The sequence below is a fragment of the Brassica napus genome, chromosome A3, assembly GCF_020379485.1.
Source record: "Brassica napus cultivar Da-Ae chromosome A3, Da-Ae, whole genome shotgun sequence".
NCBI classification, from domain to species: Eukaryota; Viridiplantae; Streptophyta; class Magnoliopsida; order Brassicales; family Brassicaceae; genus Brassica; species Brassica napus.
The window spans coordinates 11,048,188-11,069,856 of record NC_063436.1 but is presented as its reverse complement, the minus strand read 5'-3'; the positions used below and the strand labels follow the sequence as shown (position 1 = coordinate 11,069,856).

At 31.4% G+C, this 21,669-nt stretch overlaps 3 protein-coding genes and 1 pseudogene across 3 annotated transcripts; all 4 read right to left on the bottom strand.

Moving 5' to 3' along the window:
• Positions 1 to 1,033: 1,033 nt before the first annotated feature.
• Positions 1,034 to 2,409, bottom strand: LOC106438216. Its single transcript, XM_048775832.1, has one exon. It carries the CDS (start codon positions 1,585 to 1,587, stop codon positions 1,159 to 1,161), a length of 429 nt encoding a protein of 142 aa, XP_048631789.1. The 5' UTR covers positions 1,588 to 2,409; the 3' UTR covers positions 1,034 to 1,158.
• Positions 2,410 to 2,502: 93 nt separating this feature from the next.
• Positions 2,503 to 4,969, bottom strand: LOC106443636 (annotated as a pseudogene).
• A 752-nt stretch (positions 4,970 to 5,721) lies between these two features.
• Positions 5,722 to 14,443, bottom strand: LOC106443635. The gene is made up of 7 exons (XM_013885184.3): positions 14,215 to 14,443; positions 10,779 to 10,865; positions 10,471 to 10,701; positions 9,335 to 9,496; positions 9,188 to 9,241; positions 8,461 to 8,607; positions 5,722 to 6,301 (listed from the first exon to the last, which is right to left on the bottom strand). Exons 1-7 carry the CDS (start codon positions 14,362 to 14,364, stop codon positions 5,927 to 5,929), a joined length of 1,206 nt encoding a protein of 401 aa, XP_013740638.2. The 5' UTR covers positions 14,365 to 14,443; the 3' UTR covers positions 5,722 to 5,926.
• Positions 14,444 to 18,579: 4,136 nt separating this feature from the next.
• Positions 18,580 to 20,800, bottom strand: LOC106438214. Its single transcript, XM_013879312.3, has 7 exons — positions 20,505 to 20,800; positions 20,351 to 20,437; positions 19,995 to 20,258; positions 19,747 to 19,911; positions 19,587 to 19,640; positions 19,354 to 19,500; positions 18,580 to 19,169 (listed from the first exon to the last, which is right to left on the bottom strand). The coding sequence occupies exons 1-7, from the start codon at positions 20,655 to 20,657 to the stop codon at positions 18,789 to 18,791; spliced, it is 1,251 nt and encodes a 416-aa protein (XP_013734766.1). The 5' UTR covers positions 20,658 to 20,800; the 3' UTR covers positions 18,580 to 18,788.
• Between the last annotated feature and the right edge of the window lie 869 nt (positions 20,801 to 21,669).

The following is a 21,669-nucleotide window of genomic DNA, read 5'->3' as shown; positions in this document are numbered from 1 at the left end:
AACATAAACCATAATTTGACATGTTGATGATATGAAAAATAAGAGTTGATGACATGGAATCGGTAAGGTAGCCACCAAATGAATACATAACTCAGTCTAAATAAATTAGTTGTAACTACAAATGTAAGTCAGTAATTAACTTTTTGCTAATAAATGAGCTGCAACGAAGCTGGAAAATATTAAGTCAACCCTATCGTTAAATAACTCAGCCGTTAAATGAATGATATTTTAGTAATTAATCTTTCGCTAATAGGTCAGCCGTAATTAAGACGAGTTAACTGTAAATCCACTTCACTATAGCTGATTATAAGTAAACGAACCATAACTACCTCTCATAAGTGAGCCGTAAATTTAATAACCCAGCCAGCCGATGATCAGTAAATCAGACAGAGAAACATAACTCAGCCTTGTCTTATCAACTTAGCCAAAATATTGACAAATCAGTCTGCCGATGTATAAATCAGTCATAACTTGTGTTCGTACGTCAGTCGTTATCTCGTAAATCAGTCATATTTTTGTAAATCAATCATAACTTGCGGCTGATTTATACACGGAAGTTAGTCTATATTTCATAAGTCAACAGCATTGTTTAAATCAGCCTTAATGTAACTATAACTCAGTTGTTAACACTGTTGTAGCGTTTTACGGCTGAGTTCAAGTAAGCGATTTTCTATATGGAGCCAATTTTTTTTGGAGGTGGCATTGAGAAGCGATGGTATTCCCTTCTTATAATTGTGTTTTGTCACAACGTAATAAAAGGCATGCTGTGTATTTATAAAATGATAGTAATAAAAATAAATTTGTCATTTCACCTAATTTATGTGCTGATTAACTGGACTTCCCAAAATTTTATAAAGTTTCCAATTAAATATGCTACCTTTAAACAATAAGTCGCCTTTTCCGAGAGGCAAAGGCGTGTATGTTAGTGTATGGTATTTGCTCGCGAGAGTTCAAATCTAATGCGATGAATTTTTTTGTTTCCCAGTTCGTTAAATTCATCTTCCCTTTTCTAATTAATCATATACAATTTCAATAATTCAAATTTCACAAAAGGCTTTTATTAATTCATATTGGCTTACATCACAAAACAACATAAGCAACAACGAAGACGACGAACACTTTAAAGATCCCTAAGATCATCCACTTAATCATCGTTCATCACGAAGCCTTCTTCTCGAGCTTCGAAGCTTCCAGATCCGCCGCTTTCTTCAGCAAATTATCATCATCGTCATCTAACGCCATCGTAATCGGACACGATCCAAGCCCATCGGCGATCGCTAGCACGATCTTCTTCATCTCCGATCTGAACTCCTCCCGATCCACGGAACCGCTCTGATCCGTATCGAACTTCTCGAAGATCGAGTCGTACAGACTCGTCAGCTCCTCCTGAGGAGTCACCACATCGACGCCGAAGTGCGATTCCAAAAGCCTCATCGATTCTAACGTCTTCCGTAGCTCGGATCGCGATAAAACGCCGTCGTTGTTTAGATCCAGAGCTGCGAACCTCTCGTCTATGGTCTTCTTGAACTGCTCCTCGTCCTCCACGAACGATCGTACGGTTGATCCATCGATCACTACCACTCCCATTTTCTCTAGTTTTTAGATATTCCGTTTAAAATCGCGTGGATAATTAATAGGAAGAGGAATTAAATAACATTGGCACGTAGCGGAGGAGTCGGTGAAGATAAGAATCTCTAACCTTAATGGGCTGTAGACTCTAGTTTCCTCTTTTGGGCCTTGTTTATGTGGACGTGGATCTGAGCCATGTGGGTGTGTATCTCTAGCCAGGTAACAAAGAAACTCTTATAACATCAAAGCAAATTGTATGCATAATTAGTGTCATCTTTGCATGTGTTGATTACAAATGAACAAGCAGTCGGTTTTGAGATTCTGACTTCTGAGTGTAAAAAAATTACGATTTTTTTTTTAATAAAACTTTGTTTCAAGTAATTTGAAAGTATGTATTTAGTTTTCTGCTAATGGTTCACTTGCATATGTCTATGACGGATTCTATAAGTAACATGTAGAAATGGTGCAGATGTTATGTAGAAATGAATTATTGTTTGTTTATAAATGGTCCTAAAGTTTTGGGAGTTTTAAATAATTTGGTAAGAATTTTAATAAGACTTTCTAATAATTAAGAATTTTATTTATGTATAATAATTTTTAAAATATTTTAAATTTGTATACTACTACTTGTTTCATATTAAGTGTCATTTAACATTTTTTTCTTGTTACAAAAAATGTCATTTTAGAATTTAAATACAATTTTCAGCTTAATATTAATTACAAATATATTGATTTTATGCATAGTTTCATTTATCTCAAATACTATTAGTTGAACATATGTAATTAATAAAATGTAAATGTATTTCAATTATTTTCGTGTGAAAAATGTCAAAATGATATTCTTTGTAAAACTGAGAGAATAGTGGTTAACATTTATATGTCAAGAATTAGTTTTCAGTTTACATGGATTTGAAGAGCACTAGGAGACGAAAATAGTGACAAAAAGAGAGTGTCATGTGATACACACATCTGTTTTAATTCCCAATATTCTTGGTTTAAGTAAATCAACCAGAGTTGCATAACAAAGAAAAAAAAATCAGCCAAACAAAGTGGTACATAACTTATTTACATTAAAAAAATACAAAGAAGGTGATAAATAACAAAGAATCAACCAAACACTTTAAAGAAAAAGTAAATAAATAGACATCATTTTTCATCACCAGCCCAGTTTCCTTTAAGTTTAGGTCCAGTAGGTCCATCTTCACCATACACTTCATCAGGAATCTTCTTCACCAAGTTAACAAAAGCCCTTTTCAAAGCCCCAAACAAAAACCTTTCAATCCTCTTAACATCATCTTCAACGCTATAATCAATTTTAGGTCCCCACTTCCTATAATAATTCACCCACGGCGGCTCCACCACTCCTCCGCCTTCTCCACCATACTCCGCGGCAATCACCTCGTACCCTAACCCCGTATCAAACACCTTCTTACTCTTCGCCGTATCGTTCCTTATCCCAACCCCATCGTTACCTTGCAACACAAGTCCAGGCTTCGGATACATTGCGTGTCCATGAAGCGACGCGTACGCAACAGGCTTGTTGCTTCCTCCTCCTTCTTGAAACTCTAAATCACAAGCCTCGATCCATTCTCCTCCGCTGTGCTGCGATAAGAACACTCTCCATAGCTCTCCGTTGAAGTTGCTTATCCTTAACGTCACGTGTTCCCAGTCTCCGATGTGCTCACCGATTCTTCCCAACGGCAAGGTTATGAGTTTGACCTTGGCTCGTGCTGGTCCATTGAAAGGGTAGAATACCCATATGGCTATGTCTGTGAACGTTGCTCCGAGCATTGGTTTGACGTGTAGATACGCTTGCGTGCTCTGCAAGTCACCTTTCTTCACTCTCTCTTTACCCTTTTTGTCTATAGGAAGGTCTAGCCAGTACGATCCGTCGTTAGCTCCGCCTTGTGGAAGATTCGCACCGTTAGGTTCGATGGGGTTAGGGTTTGATTCTTCGCCTCGCTTGTAAAGCAAGGCACCGTTGCTGAAGTACCAGTTAACTGAGGAAGGTAGATATTCTTCGTCCGGGTGGAGATAGATCAATGGAGAATACGTGTTGGACAAGACTCCGGTTTGGGAGCCATTAGGCATTGTAGAGAAATCTAGTTTCTTGTTCTTCAAGCAAGATAAAGATGAAGCAAAACTTTTGAGGTTGCCATGTGAATGTACCTACGCAGACCCCTGTAGCTTGTGTTCCTCTAATGGTTGGTCTAAGGGTTGATACTTTGACTCCGTTTGATCCCATATCGATGTATCAGCTTCACATTGTTCGGTTAAGTCGGACCGAACACAACGGACTTTGTCTAGAGGAGGCTTTTGCGAGGAGTTTGTGTATCCATCAGGGGCCACTGGCTCCCAGAAATAGCCAGGTCCGTCTTGTTTGGTCACGAGTGACTCGGTGTTTCCGACAAGGGTGTAATCTACAGGCGGTTTCAAAGTGTTGTTGCTTGAGAGATCTTTAGCTACGAGTACCCAACCGAATAGTTGACGGTTGTTTGGTTGTGCGTAGTAACCTAGAATGGAAAAACCGGTAGGGACCGAGGATGGTTCGAAGAAGGTAACTCCGAGATTGTCTGGTCCTCCTTCATAAGTAGACCAAACCTTGTTGAATGTCGGAACTTGGCTAACCTCAAGACCTCCCAAGTCAATGGTTCCTTTCGCAAACCCGCCACCTGAGGATGCAAGTCAAATCAAAATCACCAAACCAATAGTCAGAAAATAGAGTCAGGACGCCCTAAGACAAATCTTATTAATAAAATTTTATCTATAATTTGGGGGTCATAAAAATTATATATATTAGCTATTTAAAATTTGAAGAGCAAGACGAATGTTTTTTTTTTGACTGAGCAAGACGAATGTTTCATAAGGTTTTGTCATAAGGTTTTGTCGAGGACCGGCTCTGGATAGAAAGAGAAACAAGAAGAACCGATGATAATAGAAACCTTGAGTAAAAGTAGGCAATGGTGATGGAAACTTGAAGGTAGTTTCGACGGGAAGTGCTTTGAGAATCTTCTCTGATGCATCCGTGATTCAAAAACAGTTTCCCATTTTTGGATAACGGAACACAATTGGAAAGATTGATTTGAAGATAGTTTAACGGAAGAAAGGGGTTATATATATGCATTATCTTGGTGTCAATTACTTAGACTAATCAAGAATATAAAACGTAAACAAGAGAAGTTAATATTCAAAAAAAAAAAAGAAGTTATAAATGCAAAATACGAAATGCGTAAAACATTGTAAACGAGAAAAAAAAACGCAAACGTAAACGTAGAAGTCAAAGCTGATCGACCAAATGGAAGGTGTCGTGCAGGGTTTATTCTAAACGTACCTAAGTTTATTATATCCTTCCTGTTCTTTCTTCTGCAATTCACATAACGTGCAAGGTAGAACTTGACATGTTGATGACAAGCGACAGCTTTGATTATAGTTTATCCAACAACAAAAAATGTGCTGCTTAATTATATACTAGTTAATGCTTTTTAAAAAACTTCAAATACAAAACAATTTGTTAGTATGTTTATCTGGTAACTAAAAATGGGTCATCAATAGCTAACACATCTTTAGAACGTGTACGCTATTAAGTTCAACAATCATAGAAGTCAAATAATGGAAAAGGTTGTCGCAACTCAACATTTTTGGAGGGCCCGCATGCATGATCGTGGTCAAATAATGTGGGAAAGTGATCTGTTCGGGACTCAAGCTCACTTGAAACAAAACTACACCTATGTAAAAAATTGAAGTTTCGGTTTTGGTTTTGACCCATACAATTTCTCTGATAGTCTGGTAATAGTCGATCTGACTATCCCATAATACTAGTAGGAAAACATTTCAAATTCAAATCAGATAATGTAGTGACCTTTGAGAGAGAAATCCATTCAATACCGGACCTAATCGGATCAGCTGATAAGCCATAAAAATATTTTTGAGGAAAATTTCATTACGCATTGACCGAATATCTCTCGTACGAGTACTTGGAAAAGAAACCATTTGCCTATCTAGTTAAACTAAGCTCTGGACATTGAAGGTTGCGACCAGCTCCACCATAGAAAAAGTAAGTTCCCACCTATGGCTAGAGTTGGATTAACTATAGCATTTGCGTAAGGGTGTCTCCCTTGGCCAGATAGAGAGCAATTAACTATAAACTGAAGATTTATCAAACACACATATTCTTGTTATTATTATTTTTTCAAATTATAGACATGTGAAAACTGAAAAGCTTTTACACACATAATATCAAGGAAACATAACCATGATGACGTGGACTTTTTTTTTTTCTTAAACCACGACTATCAGATGTTCTTATTTAAACCACACATGTGAAATACTTAAAAGCTTTGGCGCACACCGATCCAAATCAACGACAATTAGCGTTTCGACCAGGACCCCCATAGAAGAAATGATGCCCCCAATAAGAACTACCAGTACCTCCTGCTTTAATGTTATAACAGTTACCGTTACTTGCATAGGGATAAAGTCCTTGTGGTTCTCTCAGAGTATTTGCTCCATCAACTGTCTCTAGTTTCCTGAAATAACTCGCTTTCTTATACCATTCGTCTGCGAAATGGCCACTTCCCATGTCGGTGTTTGTGTGTCTCCCATCGGTCCTTTGGTTTACAATTTCACCTCCCCATTGAACTGTCGTAGCTCGATCTCCCAGAGAAGTGAATATATTGCCAGGCCAGTACCCGACATACTCTTCACCGATCATTAGCCACCAGTTTCCGCTGGACTAAAATAATTGACATTAATCCATTTTGGCTTTAGATGCAGATATAACTTCGGGTGGAACTCAAGTTACGTCTACTATATGGGCATCAAATTATACAATTCTATTATATGCCCTTGTCAAATGTGCACCCATATTTGTTTTTCCTTTTCGCTGGTTTTTTTAAAACTTAGACATTTGTAAGAAATTTCTGAAGATATTCTCATTAAATACAGAAAATTAAATTTTCAAACAAAATTATATTTGGTTTACATGTTCCATGAATACAAAATGTAACTCTTTCTAGAATATATTATATAGTGGATTAGAAAAGAAAAGTTCTTTACCTTTCGAGATATTTTAGTTAGTTTTCCTCTTTAATCAAAGACTAGATTTTGACCCGTGCAACCGCACGGGTGTTTGTTTTCACTTTTCTATACATAAATTATTGTTTTAGAACATAAGTGGTATATATTTTTAATGTTAATCATATACTTAAATATTTATATAATTATTTCAAATACAATAATTTTATAATTTACATGTTATAATTAATTAATTGTTTAAACCTTATGTATTTGCCGCTTTTTATTATATATTTATCTTATTGTATTTGCATTTAGTTATTAAGCAAATTAATAAATTCATGAGAAAATATATTTAAAAAATATTTTGTATTTAATTTATGCTAAATTCTGACCCGTATTTCAAAACTGAATTTCTTTTTACCAATATTTTTATGCTTATTCATTTTAGATAATTTATTATTGTATATATAAAAGTGTAAGATATGTTAATTTTTAGACATGTATTATATAGTTTGTTAATTTTAAGTCGTTCTATCATCATATTATATTTTAAATAAATAGTTTATATTTATAAAAGTAAATTTATAAATTTATAAATTGAATATAATTTTATCATATTTATTTTAGTATAATAATTATATTTTAACATGATCATGACTATAAAAATAGATAAAATAGGATATAATTTATTTATTTTCATTTCTAAATTATAACTTAAAATACATTAAGTTATTGTTTAAATATTACACAGATTTATTAGAATTTTTAAAATATAATATATAAATATATATTATATTTAAAATGAAAATATATTATGATTAAAGTAGTTACAAAGATTTTATATTATTAACTTTAAAGAAATACATGTTAATTTTTATACATGTATTATATAGTTTGATAATGTTAACCCATTTTACCAACATATTAGATTTTATTTTTGAACATAAATATTTTATAATTACGAAAATAAAATATATAAATTTAATACAATTTTATTATATTTAGCTCAATATAATAATTTTAATTTAATATGATTGATTATGATTATATAATAACTAAAATATTATAGATTTTTATTTTTTGTTTTATATAACTGAATATATTAATGCATAATAATATTTTAAACTAATTTCGAAATTAGTGAAAATATTTAAATATAATTTCAAAAATGAAGATCTTGTAAAAATCTTCTTAAACAGATTTGTTAGAATTTTAAAATAAATATATTTATATTTAAAATAAAAAGATATCAAAAGATACTATGATTGAAATATTTTTAAAATTATATTTATTATTAGTCTGAATTAAAATATAGTATGAATTTCTATGAAAGGTCCATTAGGTCCATTTTTAAAAAAATCACACATGAATCAAGGTTGTGACTTCTGTTTTAATATATAAGATGTATGTTTTTGCTATTTTAAACTAGGAGTGATGAAGGGTTTTTAATATCTAGTTAATAATATGACATTAAGTAGAGCATTTTGCGATATTATATATTCATAAAACACATATCTTTTTGGTCTATGCCCCTAACTGAAATATTTTATCGATCCGCGTCCGTTGTTAATAAAAAATAAAATAAAAAGAGAAGACAGAAAATAATATTTTCTCCGTTCCAAAATGATGTATGCTTTAGATTTTTCACACATATTAAGAAATCATGTAAAATTTTAATTATAAATGCATTTCTTTTTGTTATTAGCTATTTCTCACAAAATTTAGCCAATTAAATATCAGTAAACATAATTAATATTTTCTTAGTTTACAATTTATTATTATTACATGCATTGAAAATATAAAAAATATATATTTTAGAAATAACTTTTTTTCTAAAACATATATCATTTTGAATCAGAGGAAGTATGTTAGTACCTTCCATATAAGCATGGGGAGGCCGTACTGAGCTCCGTCATATTGTGAGACCTGAGCGAAGGATCCACCTGGAGTTATCACTTTGCTCGTCTGAACAAAACCTGAACAGCCAGTGTTGTAGCAGCCTGTACTTTGGTAATAATCGCTCTGTTTCTCAAGACAATATAATTATGATTAGCTTAGTATTCATGGGTTTCCATTAAAACTAACGTATAGATTGTTTTAGAAGAAGAAAATAACAGAATTTGTGTAAATATTCGTCTATTGATCCTTTTATAATGGTTGAAGAAAGTTTTAAAATAAGATCTGCTAAAAAGCTTAGTGAAGTAAAATCAAAAGCAGAAAACACATAGCAGCCCTCAAAAGCTTTACTGTGCAAGAAAAAAAAAAGATTGTCATAAAAATAAGAAAGAGAGGCTGTTCATAAATCATAAGCAAAGCCAAAGTTAAGTCTACAGATTACCATTAAATTTAATTATCTATATATATATATATATATATGAAATCTTTCTTACGATAAAATTTTAAAATAGGCTAATGGCTTTTCTATGATAATATATTGGACTCTCATGAATGCTAGAATAATGGTGATATATATGTTTCCGGAACAAACAACAAACTTCAATCATGATAAGAACTCAAAAACTAGTGGCAGTCTATTTTTCTATCGATTAGGGTTACACATACACACACATATAATATGTATTTTATGGAAGAGGGAACTTACCGTCCAGTAAACAAACAATCTAAGATTGTTGTCACCATACAATACTGGACAAACCTATAAATTAAGCAAACAAAGGTCTTAGTTGAAAGTTTTTTGCATTTTAAGAATTAGATGTAATTAAAGATTGGAACGAAAGAAGTGCAAGACCTGCAAACCAGCTTCAATTGTGTTAGTATCATAGCCATCTCCAGACGCAAGCCAAGTCTGAGCCAAGCTGAACTCGTTGGGAACTTCAACTTCTGGTCTCCACATATTTATTACAAACTTTGTCCCGTAATAATTTCCCTTCCTCGAGTTCATGATCGCGTACTAAACCGGCTCCAAAAATTGGGAAAGTGTTAATGAAAAACTACAGATCTAATCATCAACGTTAAAAACAAAACCTGAAATTACAACTTCATTATAATTGAGTTGAGAAGCACGTATAGTATTTCATAAATTAACAAAAACGTCTAATGTAGAATATACACGGAAGAATTTTAGGTTTACCACTTTATCATTATTCATGAAATACTTTCTCTAAGTGACAAAAGACTCTTATACATTTGTTCTCTATATATATAATATATCATTATTTCAATAAATAAATAAATAATAAATAATTTTTTATGTTTTCGAATTATACTTTTTCAAATTCAAACTTTTTTATAATTTTTTTTTCAAAATTTCTTTTTAAAAATCAAAAATTATGTTTGAAACTATTTTTAATTTTTTTTAAGTATATATTTATATATTTATTAAAATCATAAATTTCATATTCCAAATACCCTACCTCATCCTTCAACTCTAAATCTAAATATGTTTTACACTTTAATAGTAAAGGTAAAAATAGTTAGTGTACACATGAAAAGTGGTACTAAGAATGTAGTATTTGTGACAATTTCACAATATAAACTTAGTTATAGACCATGTTACATGATTTATAGTAACTTAGTATAATTTTATATGGCATATATATTATATAAAAACTAATATAACAGTATTATTTGACACATAATTTGGAGATTTCTGATTAAGAGATATGACTAATGAGATAAGATGATGTAATAAAAAGATAGTAAAGAAACACGCATTTCGTCAAAGTATGTACAACTAGATGTTGTTTGTGTTTAAGGTTTATAAGTTATTTGTGTTTTCTGATGATAAGAATCACATGTTGCACAAAAAGTACTAACATAAATTTAGATATCTAATATTCTTTTGTTCTCATTGAAAAATATTTATCTAGCTGCACATGGCCACCAGTAAATAAGTAACACAAGGACAATGCATAAAAGGTGTACCTCATGGCCTTCTCCAGGGTTGCTCTGATGAGTCCCTTTCCCGAAACTCTTATGTCTCTTTTTCCCGAAACTCTCAATGGATTTTGATCGTAAGATATCTTCCTTCTTTGTTCTTCTTATAGGAACAGTGTTATCTGGACACACTCCATTCTTGTGCCACACCTGTGTTATAGCCTTTGCCTCTTTCTTGGTGAACGTAGAACCACCTTCCGGAACAAAACTCGGTCTCATCTACGTACGAAAACATTCTGTTACAACATAATCATGCATGTAACTAAAAAAAAAAGAGATCATAAACGAATACAAACCTGAATCGTATGGTTTTTAAGTAGAGGGTGGTCAAAAGCTGGTTGCTTAGTTATTGGAACACAGTCTATTATATCTCCATCTTCACTCTAAGAAATATTAATTAAAGCGAAAAATGAATCTCTTTTTTTTTCGTGAATATCCAAAGCATGAAGTTATGAAGCATTGGGAATCCCTATTATATTAAGTTAGAAACAAAAGTAAAAACTTAGGAGTACATTTTATGTTACTTATTTATCAGTTTCATCTCTGTTTACTAACAGTAAATTTAAACACTGCTAAATATAAAAAATTTCAAGTACTTTTGTCGATGAGAAATGAAAAATAAAACATGTAAATTAGTGATGAAATTCGCATGAGTACATATTTAAAGAATTATCTATACTATTTTACATTATGATGTCACATATTAAATTACTTTTGTATGGCAAAACAGCAACGAAATCTTATTTGAGACAATGTAATAATAATTAGCTATATGATTATTTTGGACACAAGATAGTATAAATTATGGAGTAAGGTTGGAGATGCTCTAACTAATACAAAAAAATAACATATAACTCCAATCTCATATTTCTTCATTCTTTTAATATACTACTACATTTTTTAACCGCGCTACGCGCGGATAAGATATTATATATATTTCTCAATTCTAAAAAATAATGTATAATATTATATTATATTATTTAAAAAATAGAAAATAAGACTACATAACATAAATATATTTTTTTTATATTTTCTTTGTAGAAATCATTATGTTGTTTGATTGTTGTACTTAATTCACATATTTGCATAGATATTTGTGATAGATGAATAACTATATTTTTATTATCAGTAAATAATATATATTTATTATATAATATAAGAAAAATGAAATTATTTACTTTTTAACAAACTTGTCTCATGTTGGGGACTCGGTTATAGACATATCATATTCGAATGAAACATGTTTTACACTTATCAATCTTCTTAACAATAAGAAACAAATCTGAATATCAAAACAATATCTCATACGATCTCTTTGTGGAATAACTGCTCTGAAGAAATTGAATTTATGCATCAAAAAGGACTGGAAATAGATGTGCATATGTGTTATCTAAGTCAGCTTTACAAAAAACTATTTATAGTTCATATATCATTTATGTCCATCCTATTTTTTTGTCCATCATTTCTTAAACATCTTGAAATAAGTAATGCTAATTAATAATAAACTTTTTGCTCACAAAATAAAAATCAAATTTGTCTAATTATCGCTTAATTTGTCTAACTGATATATGTATTTCTCAATTCTAAAAAATAATGTATAATATTGTATTACATTATTTAAAAATATATAAAATATGACTACATAACATAAATATATTTTTTAAATTTTCTTTGTGGAAATCATTATGTTGTTTGATTGTTGTACTTGATTCACATATTTACATAGATATTTGTGATAGATGAATAACTATATTTTTATTATCAGTAAATAATATATATTGATTATATAATATAAGAAAAATAAAATTATTTACTTTTTAAACAGACTTGTCTCATGTTGGAGACTCGGTTATAGACATATCATATACGAAGGAGACATTTTTACAGTTATCAATCTTCTTAACATTGAAAAAACAAATCTACATATCAAAACAATATCTCATACGATCTATTTGTGGAATAACTACTCTGAATAAATTGAATTTAAGCATAAAAAAGGACTGAAAATGGATGTGCAGATATGTTATCTAAGTCTGCTTCACAAAGTACTATTCATAGTTCATATATCACTAATGTCCATCCTATTATTTTGTCCACCATTTCTTAAACATCTTGAAATAACTGATGCTAATTAATAATAAACTTTTTGCTGGAAAAAAATCAAATTTGTCTAATTATCGCCTAAATATTTTATTAATATGGTCTAAGAAGCTTTTAAGTGATATCATAGTTTAATTTATTAGTTTTTTTGTTAATTTTTAGAGGTTTTTGTATTTAAGATTTTTTTCCATATTAAGCTTCTATTTCTTTCACAGAATTGATATATATATATATATATATATATCATAAAAATTACCATCAAATCAGTTTTACTTATTTATTATTTTGTTTTAACGAAAATACACTTTTTAAATAATTTAATTTAAAATAAAATTATATACTAATTTGCTGTATTTTAACAATTTCATTGATTTAATTAATTTGCTTTGGTGGATAACTTAAAAAGTTTTCATATGAATCGGGGAAAGCAAGCTTATATTGTTATATTATATTTATTTTGTGTATATAGAATCTATATATAATGATAGTGTAATAAATAAAGAACATTATTTTTTGTAAATTCAAAAAGATACATTATTACAATTTAAAATGAATCAAAATTGAATAAAATGGTAATTAAATATTTGTAAATCTAATTGTTTAGTTGGATTCTCATGAAAAAAAATCGATTGGTTAAACAAATGTTTCAAAATTTGTTGTGGTATTGTTTTGTCTATAAATTATAAAATTTATTGAATTAATATATTTAATTATTGCATCCTTAAATAATATTTTATTAAGACATTAGGAAAATATGTTTTGAGTTGTTTTGTCAAATTGTACAAAAATCTATGCTTTTTCATATTTGTAACTTCAAAAATATACATTATGATAATTTGAAATTAATCAAAATTGAATAAAATGGTAATTAAATATTTGTAAATCTAATTATTTTTTTATCTTGTTTAGTTGGATTCTCATGAAAAAAAATCGATAGGTTAAACAAATGTTTCAAAATTTGTTGTGTTATTGTTTTGTCTATAAATTACAAAATTTATTGAATTAATATATTTAATTATTGCACCCTTAAATAATATTTTATTAAGACATTAGAGAAGTATGTTATGAGTTGTTTTGTCAAAATTTTACAAAAATCTATGTTTTTTCATATTTGTCACAAAAATTTATATGTTAAACTTACTTTTACAAAATTCTTAACTTTGTCACGAAAACAAAAATCTATGCTTTTTCATATTTGTCAACGTTCTCACACTTTCTAAGAATATATTAGCTTAGTCACTTACTTATATTTTTTTTAAAAACAAAGTATCGGAGTCTTGAAAGTTGAATTCATATTATTGTAAATGTACATAAGAGTTTGTGATTATATACTTAGTGGTTCTTGTATATGTGTCCAAGAAAGTTTCAATGGCTTAGTGGTAACTGTCCTATATATTTATCATACTAACCCGGGTTCGATTCTCACATTCGCTTTGTTTTTTTATTTTTTACGAAAAATAAATGGGATGACATGGCAATTTCGGATTCTCTGATTGGTTGATTTTTCTATCCTATGTGGACATCCTCTCCATGGCTTATATGCCCCTTTTAGTATAGTATAGATTTTCCGCACAACAGAAATTAATACTCTTTTTTGTAACCGCAGAAAATAATACTTTCTTGTTTAAATACCTTAATGGATTTATGAGCAGGCTTATTGAGCCGCTTCAAAAGTCTTTGTACTTTGATTTCTTGTTGATCGGATAACTGTTTTCCATAAACACAAGGAGAGGCTATCACTGTTATCACCACCAGAGCTACGGTGTAACCAACCATTCCCATCACAAGAATGCTTATAGTTCCTTACTTTTAATTTCTGAATCAACTACCTTTGGAAGTTTGTATTTTTATCAACTACTCCTTGGAGTTTAAATAGAGGGGAAGAATGCACATATATTCTACTATTAATTAAGAAATTAGCGCATAAATGATCATGTTATTAATTTCTCAGTGGTGATAATCATAATACAATATGGAAATAAAACATTGACCCATGACTTAAAGCATAACAGCAGAATCAAAATTTATAAAACTAAGAAAAAATAAATCAATATCTAAGAATATTTCATTTTACGATTTAATTAAATGCCAAAGTAAGGTCTTAGAGGTAAAATAATTGATTTTCTTAATTTTTAAATCGAATAAATAAGTCTTTCTTTTGAAACATAATCAAATAAATAAGTTTTTTCGAAAGTTACTGACTGAAAAACTGGAAATTATATGGTTTACAAAAAAAAAATGCAATATTTTAGGATATCCATTCTGCACTCACTTGTTTAAGTCATGGTCAATAAACCACTGTGTTATTCTCGTAATCACTTAGAAATCTTGTGATAGGTTTTTAAACTTAGTGCTTATAAAGACCTTATCACTATCTTATGACAGATTTTCTCTGAGTTTAGTGCTAAGAAACCTTATATTCTTGTGATATATTTGTCAGTGGTAAAACTGCACAAGTCAAGAAAACAATTACCTGTATACGGTAGAATGTTCTTCAGTGAAGATATTTTAAATTTTATAATATCGAGTCTAGTTAATAATAAGGTCTCTCATAATAATCAGCATGCATTCTATTTTTATTTAACAAAAATCGTTTGATTGTAACGCGCATAAAGAGTCAAATTAAATATAAAATTCAAAAGTATTATAAGAAAATAGTTTAACAATGAGGCAACTCAAGTAAGAAATCAAAATAAAATTTACATATAACATCGTAACAAAGAACTAAGGTAGATTTTTTTTCTGAAGCTAAACAGAATATATTCTGTTTCTAACAAAAATCTATTCTGAAAATGATATAGGTGTGAAATTATTAAATACAAATGACTAATTTGGTAAGGTAAGAGTAATAATAATTTACTAATTATTATTTTGTGGAAGCACCGTAGCCTATTGGTTAAGGTTTAAAGACTTCTACACCCAGGTCTGGGGTTCGAATCCCAGACTATGCAATTTATTGCAGATTACAGGAAATCCAGGTTTCAAGTCCCGGAGGAAGCGGTTTATTCAACAATTATGCAGACTACAGAGGAAAAGGCTTGCATGGGATCTCAACATGGTGCAAGTAAATCTGGCCAGACGTGGATCTTCATAGGACGGCTCAGGTGATGCAGTTAGGCGTAGGTCTTCGTAAGGCAGGTAGTATTGTCGGTTGTCGAATCGTCTATGTAATCTTTCCTATATCATAATTGTAAGATCGTAATAAATCAGCGTTAAAAAAAAAAAGAGTAAATAAAACACACTCATCGAACAATCCGAAAATACACTATATATTTAACAAAGTTTTGCTTTGATATTGAAATATGGTAAGTTTTTGCCTTAAGAGAAACAATCTTAGGTAATAATCGCAGTGTCTCATATTATTCAACTTCACTGGCTCCTCTACTTCTTTCATATACTCCTCCGCAACAACCCTAAACCTATAAATTAAGACAAGCAAAGAAAAGAGTTAGTTACGCCTTTTGCATAAGAACAAAGTTGTAGTGAAGAAGAAATTAAGGGACAATGATATCCACAAGACCAGCAGCAACCCTGGAGAGAAGTTATGGAAGCATAAGCTTCCGGCCCTGTATAAAATATATAAAGTTTCGGCCAATTTTTCAACGTTTCTAGTATCTTAGTTAGTTAAAATTTGTGATTATATAATGCTAAAGGTACCAGTTTCAAATCCTCTAAACAACATTTTGAACCATTTATTTTTACAAGCCCTTAAATTCTTTGTTGTGCTTCCATCCTAAATTATTTTGGACTTTCTTAAGGCCGGGTCTGCACAAGACAACAATACTAGCTCATAGATGTGTGTGCATAGAGACGTACCTTATGACCTATTGTTGGATCAAAGGTTGTAGTTCTTGGGATGGTCTGATGAAATTTTCACCCAAACCTCTCCATGGATTTGGTCTTAAGATATCTTTCTTCTTTCTTCTGATGAGAACAATGTTGTTGGGACACTCTCCAGTCTTGTACCAAACCTGATTATAGCCTTTGCCTCTTTCTCGGTGTACTTAAAATTACTTTCTGGGTTGAAACTCAATTTCATTTATGCGCATAAATTTTACATCACAAGTGATTCAAAATCATAGTATTCTAACAATAGATAACAAAGGAAAATGATAAAAATCAGTGTTGGCGGCATCTAAGTGTCCGCCTAATCAGCAAATCGTACTTAAATGAAACGATTAAAAAATTTGGTATAAACGCACACTTAATTAATTATCTCATATAAAGCGCCTAACTGTCATCTAGCATTTTCTGAACATTGGGAAAAATAATTAAAACCATAGACTTTATTTTTCAATTCTGATGTCAACTTAAACCTAAACCTCTAACAAACAGTATCGTCCATATGTAATGGATTTTCCACGTCTACTCACTTGACATGGAAGCATCGTCCGTGCGACGGACGATGCATTAATTTTTTGGAAGTTTGAAAATTTGTTTATTAACCCTGCAATCACCACGAGACATTCCCAACGCTTTGATCTCACTCACACGATACCAAAAATTACATCCCGCTAAGTCATCTATCTTTCCATCAATATAGATAAACCATGCTTAACCATGAAGTTATAAACGGATGTATGACTGAAAAAGTAAGTGCACTTTGATGACATAGACCGTCAAATCATTTTTTTAAGTCTTTTTACATAAACCACAAATCAGGATACTACAATTAGTCCCTTCTCAAAGAATGCAAATCCTCAATGTGCCTCATCGTGATCCTTGTTAGTGTGAGCCCACACAAGAGGTCCATACTCATTTGGGTTTAGTTTTGATACCAATTATAACACTCCAACCACTCACGAATAATGAGCCTCCTACACCCGTTCACTCGGCCTGTGGATCCGTCGTTATTCTATACGACGGGAGGTTGTTAATTTTTCAGAAGCTCTAAAACTTGTTTACTGACCTTGCAATAAACATATAACTTTATAGTAGGTCACTCATCCTTCTATTACTCCAACTAAAACACGTTGAACCCTGAAATTTTAAACTGATATATGATTGAAAAAGTAAAGTTCACTATGATTAGTTAAATCGATTCTTTTAAACCTTTTTAATATATATCATAAACCGGGATGTTACACATTTTTACTCATTTGTTATGTTATTATAACATAAACTTGTTCCATTTTCATTTTGAGGAGGAAATATATAATCGTTGGAAAAGATCAAGAGGTGACAAGTAGCAACTTCACCGATGATGTGAGGAAACAATTGGTGGAAGAACCGGATATGGCGTTAAACTCACCAACATCTTATCTTCAAAACTCACTATAGAAACATATATATTCCTAAGTTTATGCTGATGTTTACGTTTATATAAAATGTACTATTCAACAACGAGGTCCATTACAAATAGCTTACGATAGTAACGCCCAGTAGGTTGTCACAACATGATGATGATGAGATTTCAGCTCAGTTACCGTATAGTCGTATTTACATTCGTAGCTTTTGGTTAACCCGGATCATCGTTAACAAAACTATGAAATCACATTTGACCAAACGATAAGTAATTAACCAAACTAAACCAGTTGTATAAATGTAACCTAGGCTTCAACGTTATCTGTATCAATTCTATCATTGTTTTTTCTTATCAAATAAAATATTGTCATTTGTTTTGTTTTCTTTTGTTTTTGGTAAAAAGATTATCATTTGTTAGTCTGCCATTCCGCTTGAGGTCACGAGCTTGTAATTGCACCAGGTCATTATTAAATCTAGACATGAATGTATATGATACGATTGGTACATTCTTTTGTTGATTTTTCATTTCACACCATTGAATACTTTCTTAAATTAATTTAATTCACGTACTTTCTTAAATTAATTTAATTCACGTACTAATGTTAAACTGATTATACTTCTCGATTAAGAACTCGTCAACGGATTCAAGTCAACTCTCTTCTGGTTTCTGGGTCCACGTTATCTGTTGACTTTTTAGAAAAGGCTATCACAATTCGCAAGATAGATCTCCTTGTGTATTTTTTACCGCTCATATACAAAATAAATATCATTCATTAACTGATCATATAGATTTCAGTATACATGTGACAATGTTCTTTATAGAAATTTATCTTCTCTACACACCATAGAAACAAACGATAAACCACTCTTGCAATCTGAAACCAGTATACTTAAGAATGTGTATACATAATAATGTTTTATACAGTTGATGATTAATTTGGAATGATCTAAGTAGACATATCTTAAGGGCAATTAGGGTTTCGGCCTGGACCACCATAATAGAAGTGACTTCCCCAAGAACCACCACTGCCACTCTTCACATTGTAGCAGTTCTCTTGATCAGTGAACACTTGAAGATTTTCAGGGCTTCTCAGCTCATTTGATCCATCAACTACTTGAATGTTCTTGAAGTAACTAGCTTTGCCCCAACCTTCCTCTGCGAACCTCCCACTTCCCATCTGAGTGGTAGTGTGTTGTCCTTCCTCAGACTGTGAGTTAACCACTTCACCTCCCCATTCAATCATCGACGCACTTTCTGACAAGTAAGAGAAGAGAGAAGCTGGCCAGTATCCTATTATGTACTTCTCTCCAAACTGTAACCACCAGTGTCCTTCTTTTGGATCCTGAGAACAAAAAAAAAAAAAAATTCCTCAAACCAAAACTAAACCGAACCGGAATGGTATAATTAGTTTTATGCCAAACAAGCAGAACATAACTAAAACAATTTTCTCATTATGTTACATATTACATTATATAATATTAATTAACTAAGTTATACAAAATGTAGGATTCTGGTTGCTGGTTTACCTTCCAGATAAGTATTGTAATGTCATACTGAGAGTCTCCAAAGCTTGACAGAGGTGAGATTGATCCACCCATTGCAATCTCCCTATTGATTTGAACAAATCCTGAGCACAGAAGATTGTAGCAGCCTGTTCCTTGGTATGCATCACTCTGTTTTTTTTCACAGGGGAGACAAAAGAAATGATTCTTCAATATACTAAAACACTCATAGAGATAGAAAATACTCACAAACTTACAGTCCAATAAGTGAAGAGCCTAGTGCGACTATCACCATACAATTGTGGACTGACCTGAAACACACACACAAGTCTTTGAATTAGAAACACAAAACTCTTTTTTTTTTTTTTATATATTACAAGAAACCAAAAGGCTGTTCAAGAAGAGAGGAATCACCACCTGCCAGCCAGCTTCAATACTATTAAGATCAGAGTTGAAGTTTCCACCCAAAACCCAAATCTGAGCTAAGCTAAACTCATTAGGCATCTCCACATTCGGTTTCCACACATTAATCTTCGCTTTCGCCCCGTAGAAAACTCCATCTTCGACATACATTATCGCGTGCTACATCAGATACAAAGAGATAGAAACGTTGTTAATGATTCACACACAACAACTAATGCAATTGCACAAGAAATGAATATTACCTGGTGACCATTTTGTGTAAGGACACTAGCTGGCTCATAAGATTTACGCTTAGGGATACTCTTCTGATTCTTCATACCGAACTTCTCGACGGAACTCGCTCTGTAAAGATCTTGCTTTGTCGTCCTTCTGATTGGAACTGTGTTCTCTGGGCATTTCCCATTCACATGCCAAAGCTGAGATATAGCACTAGACTGCTGATTCTTGGTGTTGGACGAAACTTTACTCTCGCCAAAGACACTCTCTGGGTTGAAACTTGGAGTCATCTATAAACAAACCCATTAAACATTGTCGGAACAAAAGAAAAAACAGAGTCTGTCGAACTGAGAGAAGAAGAAGATGAGAAGAGGTTATAGACCTGGACAGTGTGATTAATGAGCAGAGGATGAGATAAAGCTGGTTGGTCGGTGACTGGGACACAATCGATAATATCTCCATCTGGGCTCTGTTCCAAACCAGAGATTATTGCGGAAACTCAGACAAAAACAGAAACTTTCAGTAAAAGTATTTACCTTTATGGATTTGAGAGCTGGCTTGTTGAGTCGTTTCAAGTGGGTATGGATTTTAAGATCGGAAAACCCATTTTCGCCGGAGACGGCTGAAGGGGTGAGAATCACCACCACCGTCATTAACAGAGCAAGCGAGAAGCTAACAACCTTCGCCATGGTCAACGAACACACTGAAAAGGTGTAAGCTTTTCTTACAGAGAGAGATTCTTGGGAGAAGAGAGAAGAAGAGAAATTTTTTTTTTAATTTATTTAAGAGATTTTTGGATTGGAGTGGGATTGCGTTTGGTTCTGGGCACTAACCTTCACAAAGGACATAAATAAAGACAAGGTGAAAATTTAAATTTTATTTTGTCAGAATCTTTTCTCTGTAATAATTCATTTTATTTTATTTTAAATAGTATCTTTTCTTTTTACTTTCAGCTTTTATAGATAAAGGAGGTTTATTTTTACTGAGTGGAACATTCTATTCTTCTGACTCATTATTGGGATTTTAAACTTTGCGTTCCCGAGTTCAAATCTTTTTTATATACTGACATCATAAAAGTTAAATTTATTGTAATCATAGTAAATAATTTTTGACATAATGTGTTATATCATTGGAAGGATCAAATGAAAAATATCTACATTATTCTTTTTGTTTTCATTATCTAATGAGGCCTATTAAAGATTAACAGAAAGGAAATTATTAGCAACTTTAAATGGTAATTTCTCATCATAGTGAATAATTTTTGACATAATGTGTTATATCATTGGAAAGATCAAATGAACATATCTACATTATTCTTTTTGTTTTCATTATCTAATGAGGCCTATTAAGATTAACAGAAAGGAAATTATTAATGATAGTTCTCTTCTAACTTGTTTTTTTTAATCATCCGCTAGTTACGTAAACAAACCATATTTTATAATCCACAGCTTCATATCTATCATAATATACTTGTAGTAGTAATTCAAACCTTTAACATACGGTATTGATATTGGTAACGAAAACAAAACAAATTTAGCAAAAAACAAAAACAAAAAATAATGAGAATATTTAAATTACTGAATAAGCTATTCAAACAATTTCCCACTGCAATATGGTCACTATTTTAGTTTCAAGAAAAAGAATGGTCACTATTTTAAAAACATTTTAGTATTTTTTCATAGTGTACAGATTAGAAAGAAA

Bases quoted from the DNA above. Each gene is read 5' to 3' on its own strand.
- LOC106443635 (XM_013885184.3), bottom strand. From the start codon at position 14,364: ATGGGAATGGTTGGTTACACCGTAGCTCTGGTGGTGATAACAGTGATA. The intron at 9,497-10,470 runs GTACACCTTTTA...GAGCCGGTTTAG, and splicing joins ACCCTGGAGAAGGCCATGAG to TACGCGATCATGAACTCGAG. The intron at 9,242-9,334 runs GTCTTGCACTTC...CTTAATTTATAG, and splicing joins CAATTGAAGCTGGTTTGCAG to GTTTGTCCAGTATTGTATGG.
- LOC106438214 (XM_013879312.3), bottom strand. From the start codon at position 20,657: ATGGCGAAGGTTGTTAGCTTCTCGCTTGCTCTGTTAATGACGGTGGTG. The intron at 19,501-19,586 runs GTAAGTTTGTGA...GAAAAAAAACAG, and splicing joins GGCTCTTCACTTATTGGACT to AGTGATGCATACCAAGGAAC. The intron at 19,170-19,353 runs GTAAACCAGCAA...TTTTGTTCTCAG, and splicing joins TTACAATACTTATCTGGAAG to GATCCAAAAGAAGGACACTG.
- LOC106438216 (XM_048775832.1), bottom strand. From the start codon at position 1,587: ATGGGAGTGGTAGTGATCGATGGATCAACCGTACGATCGTTCGTGGAG.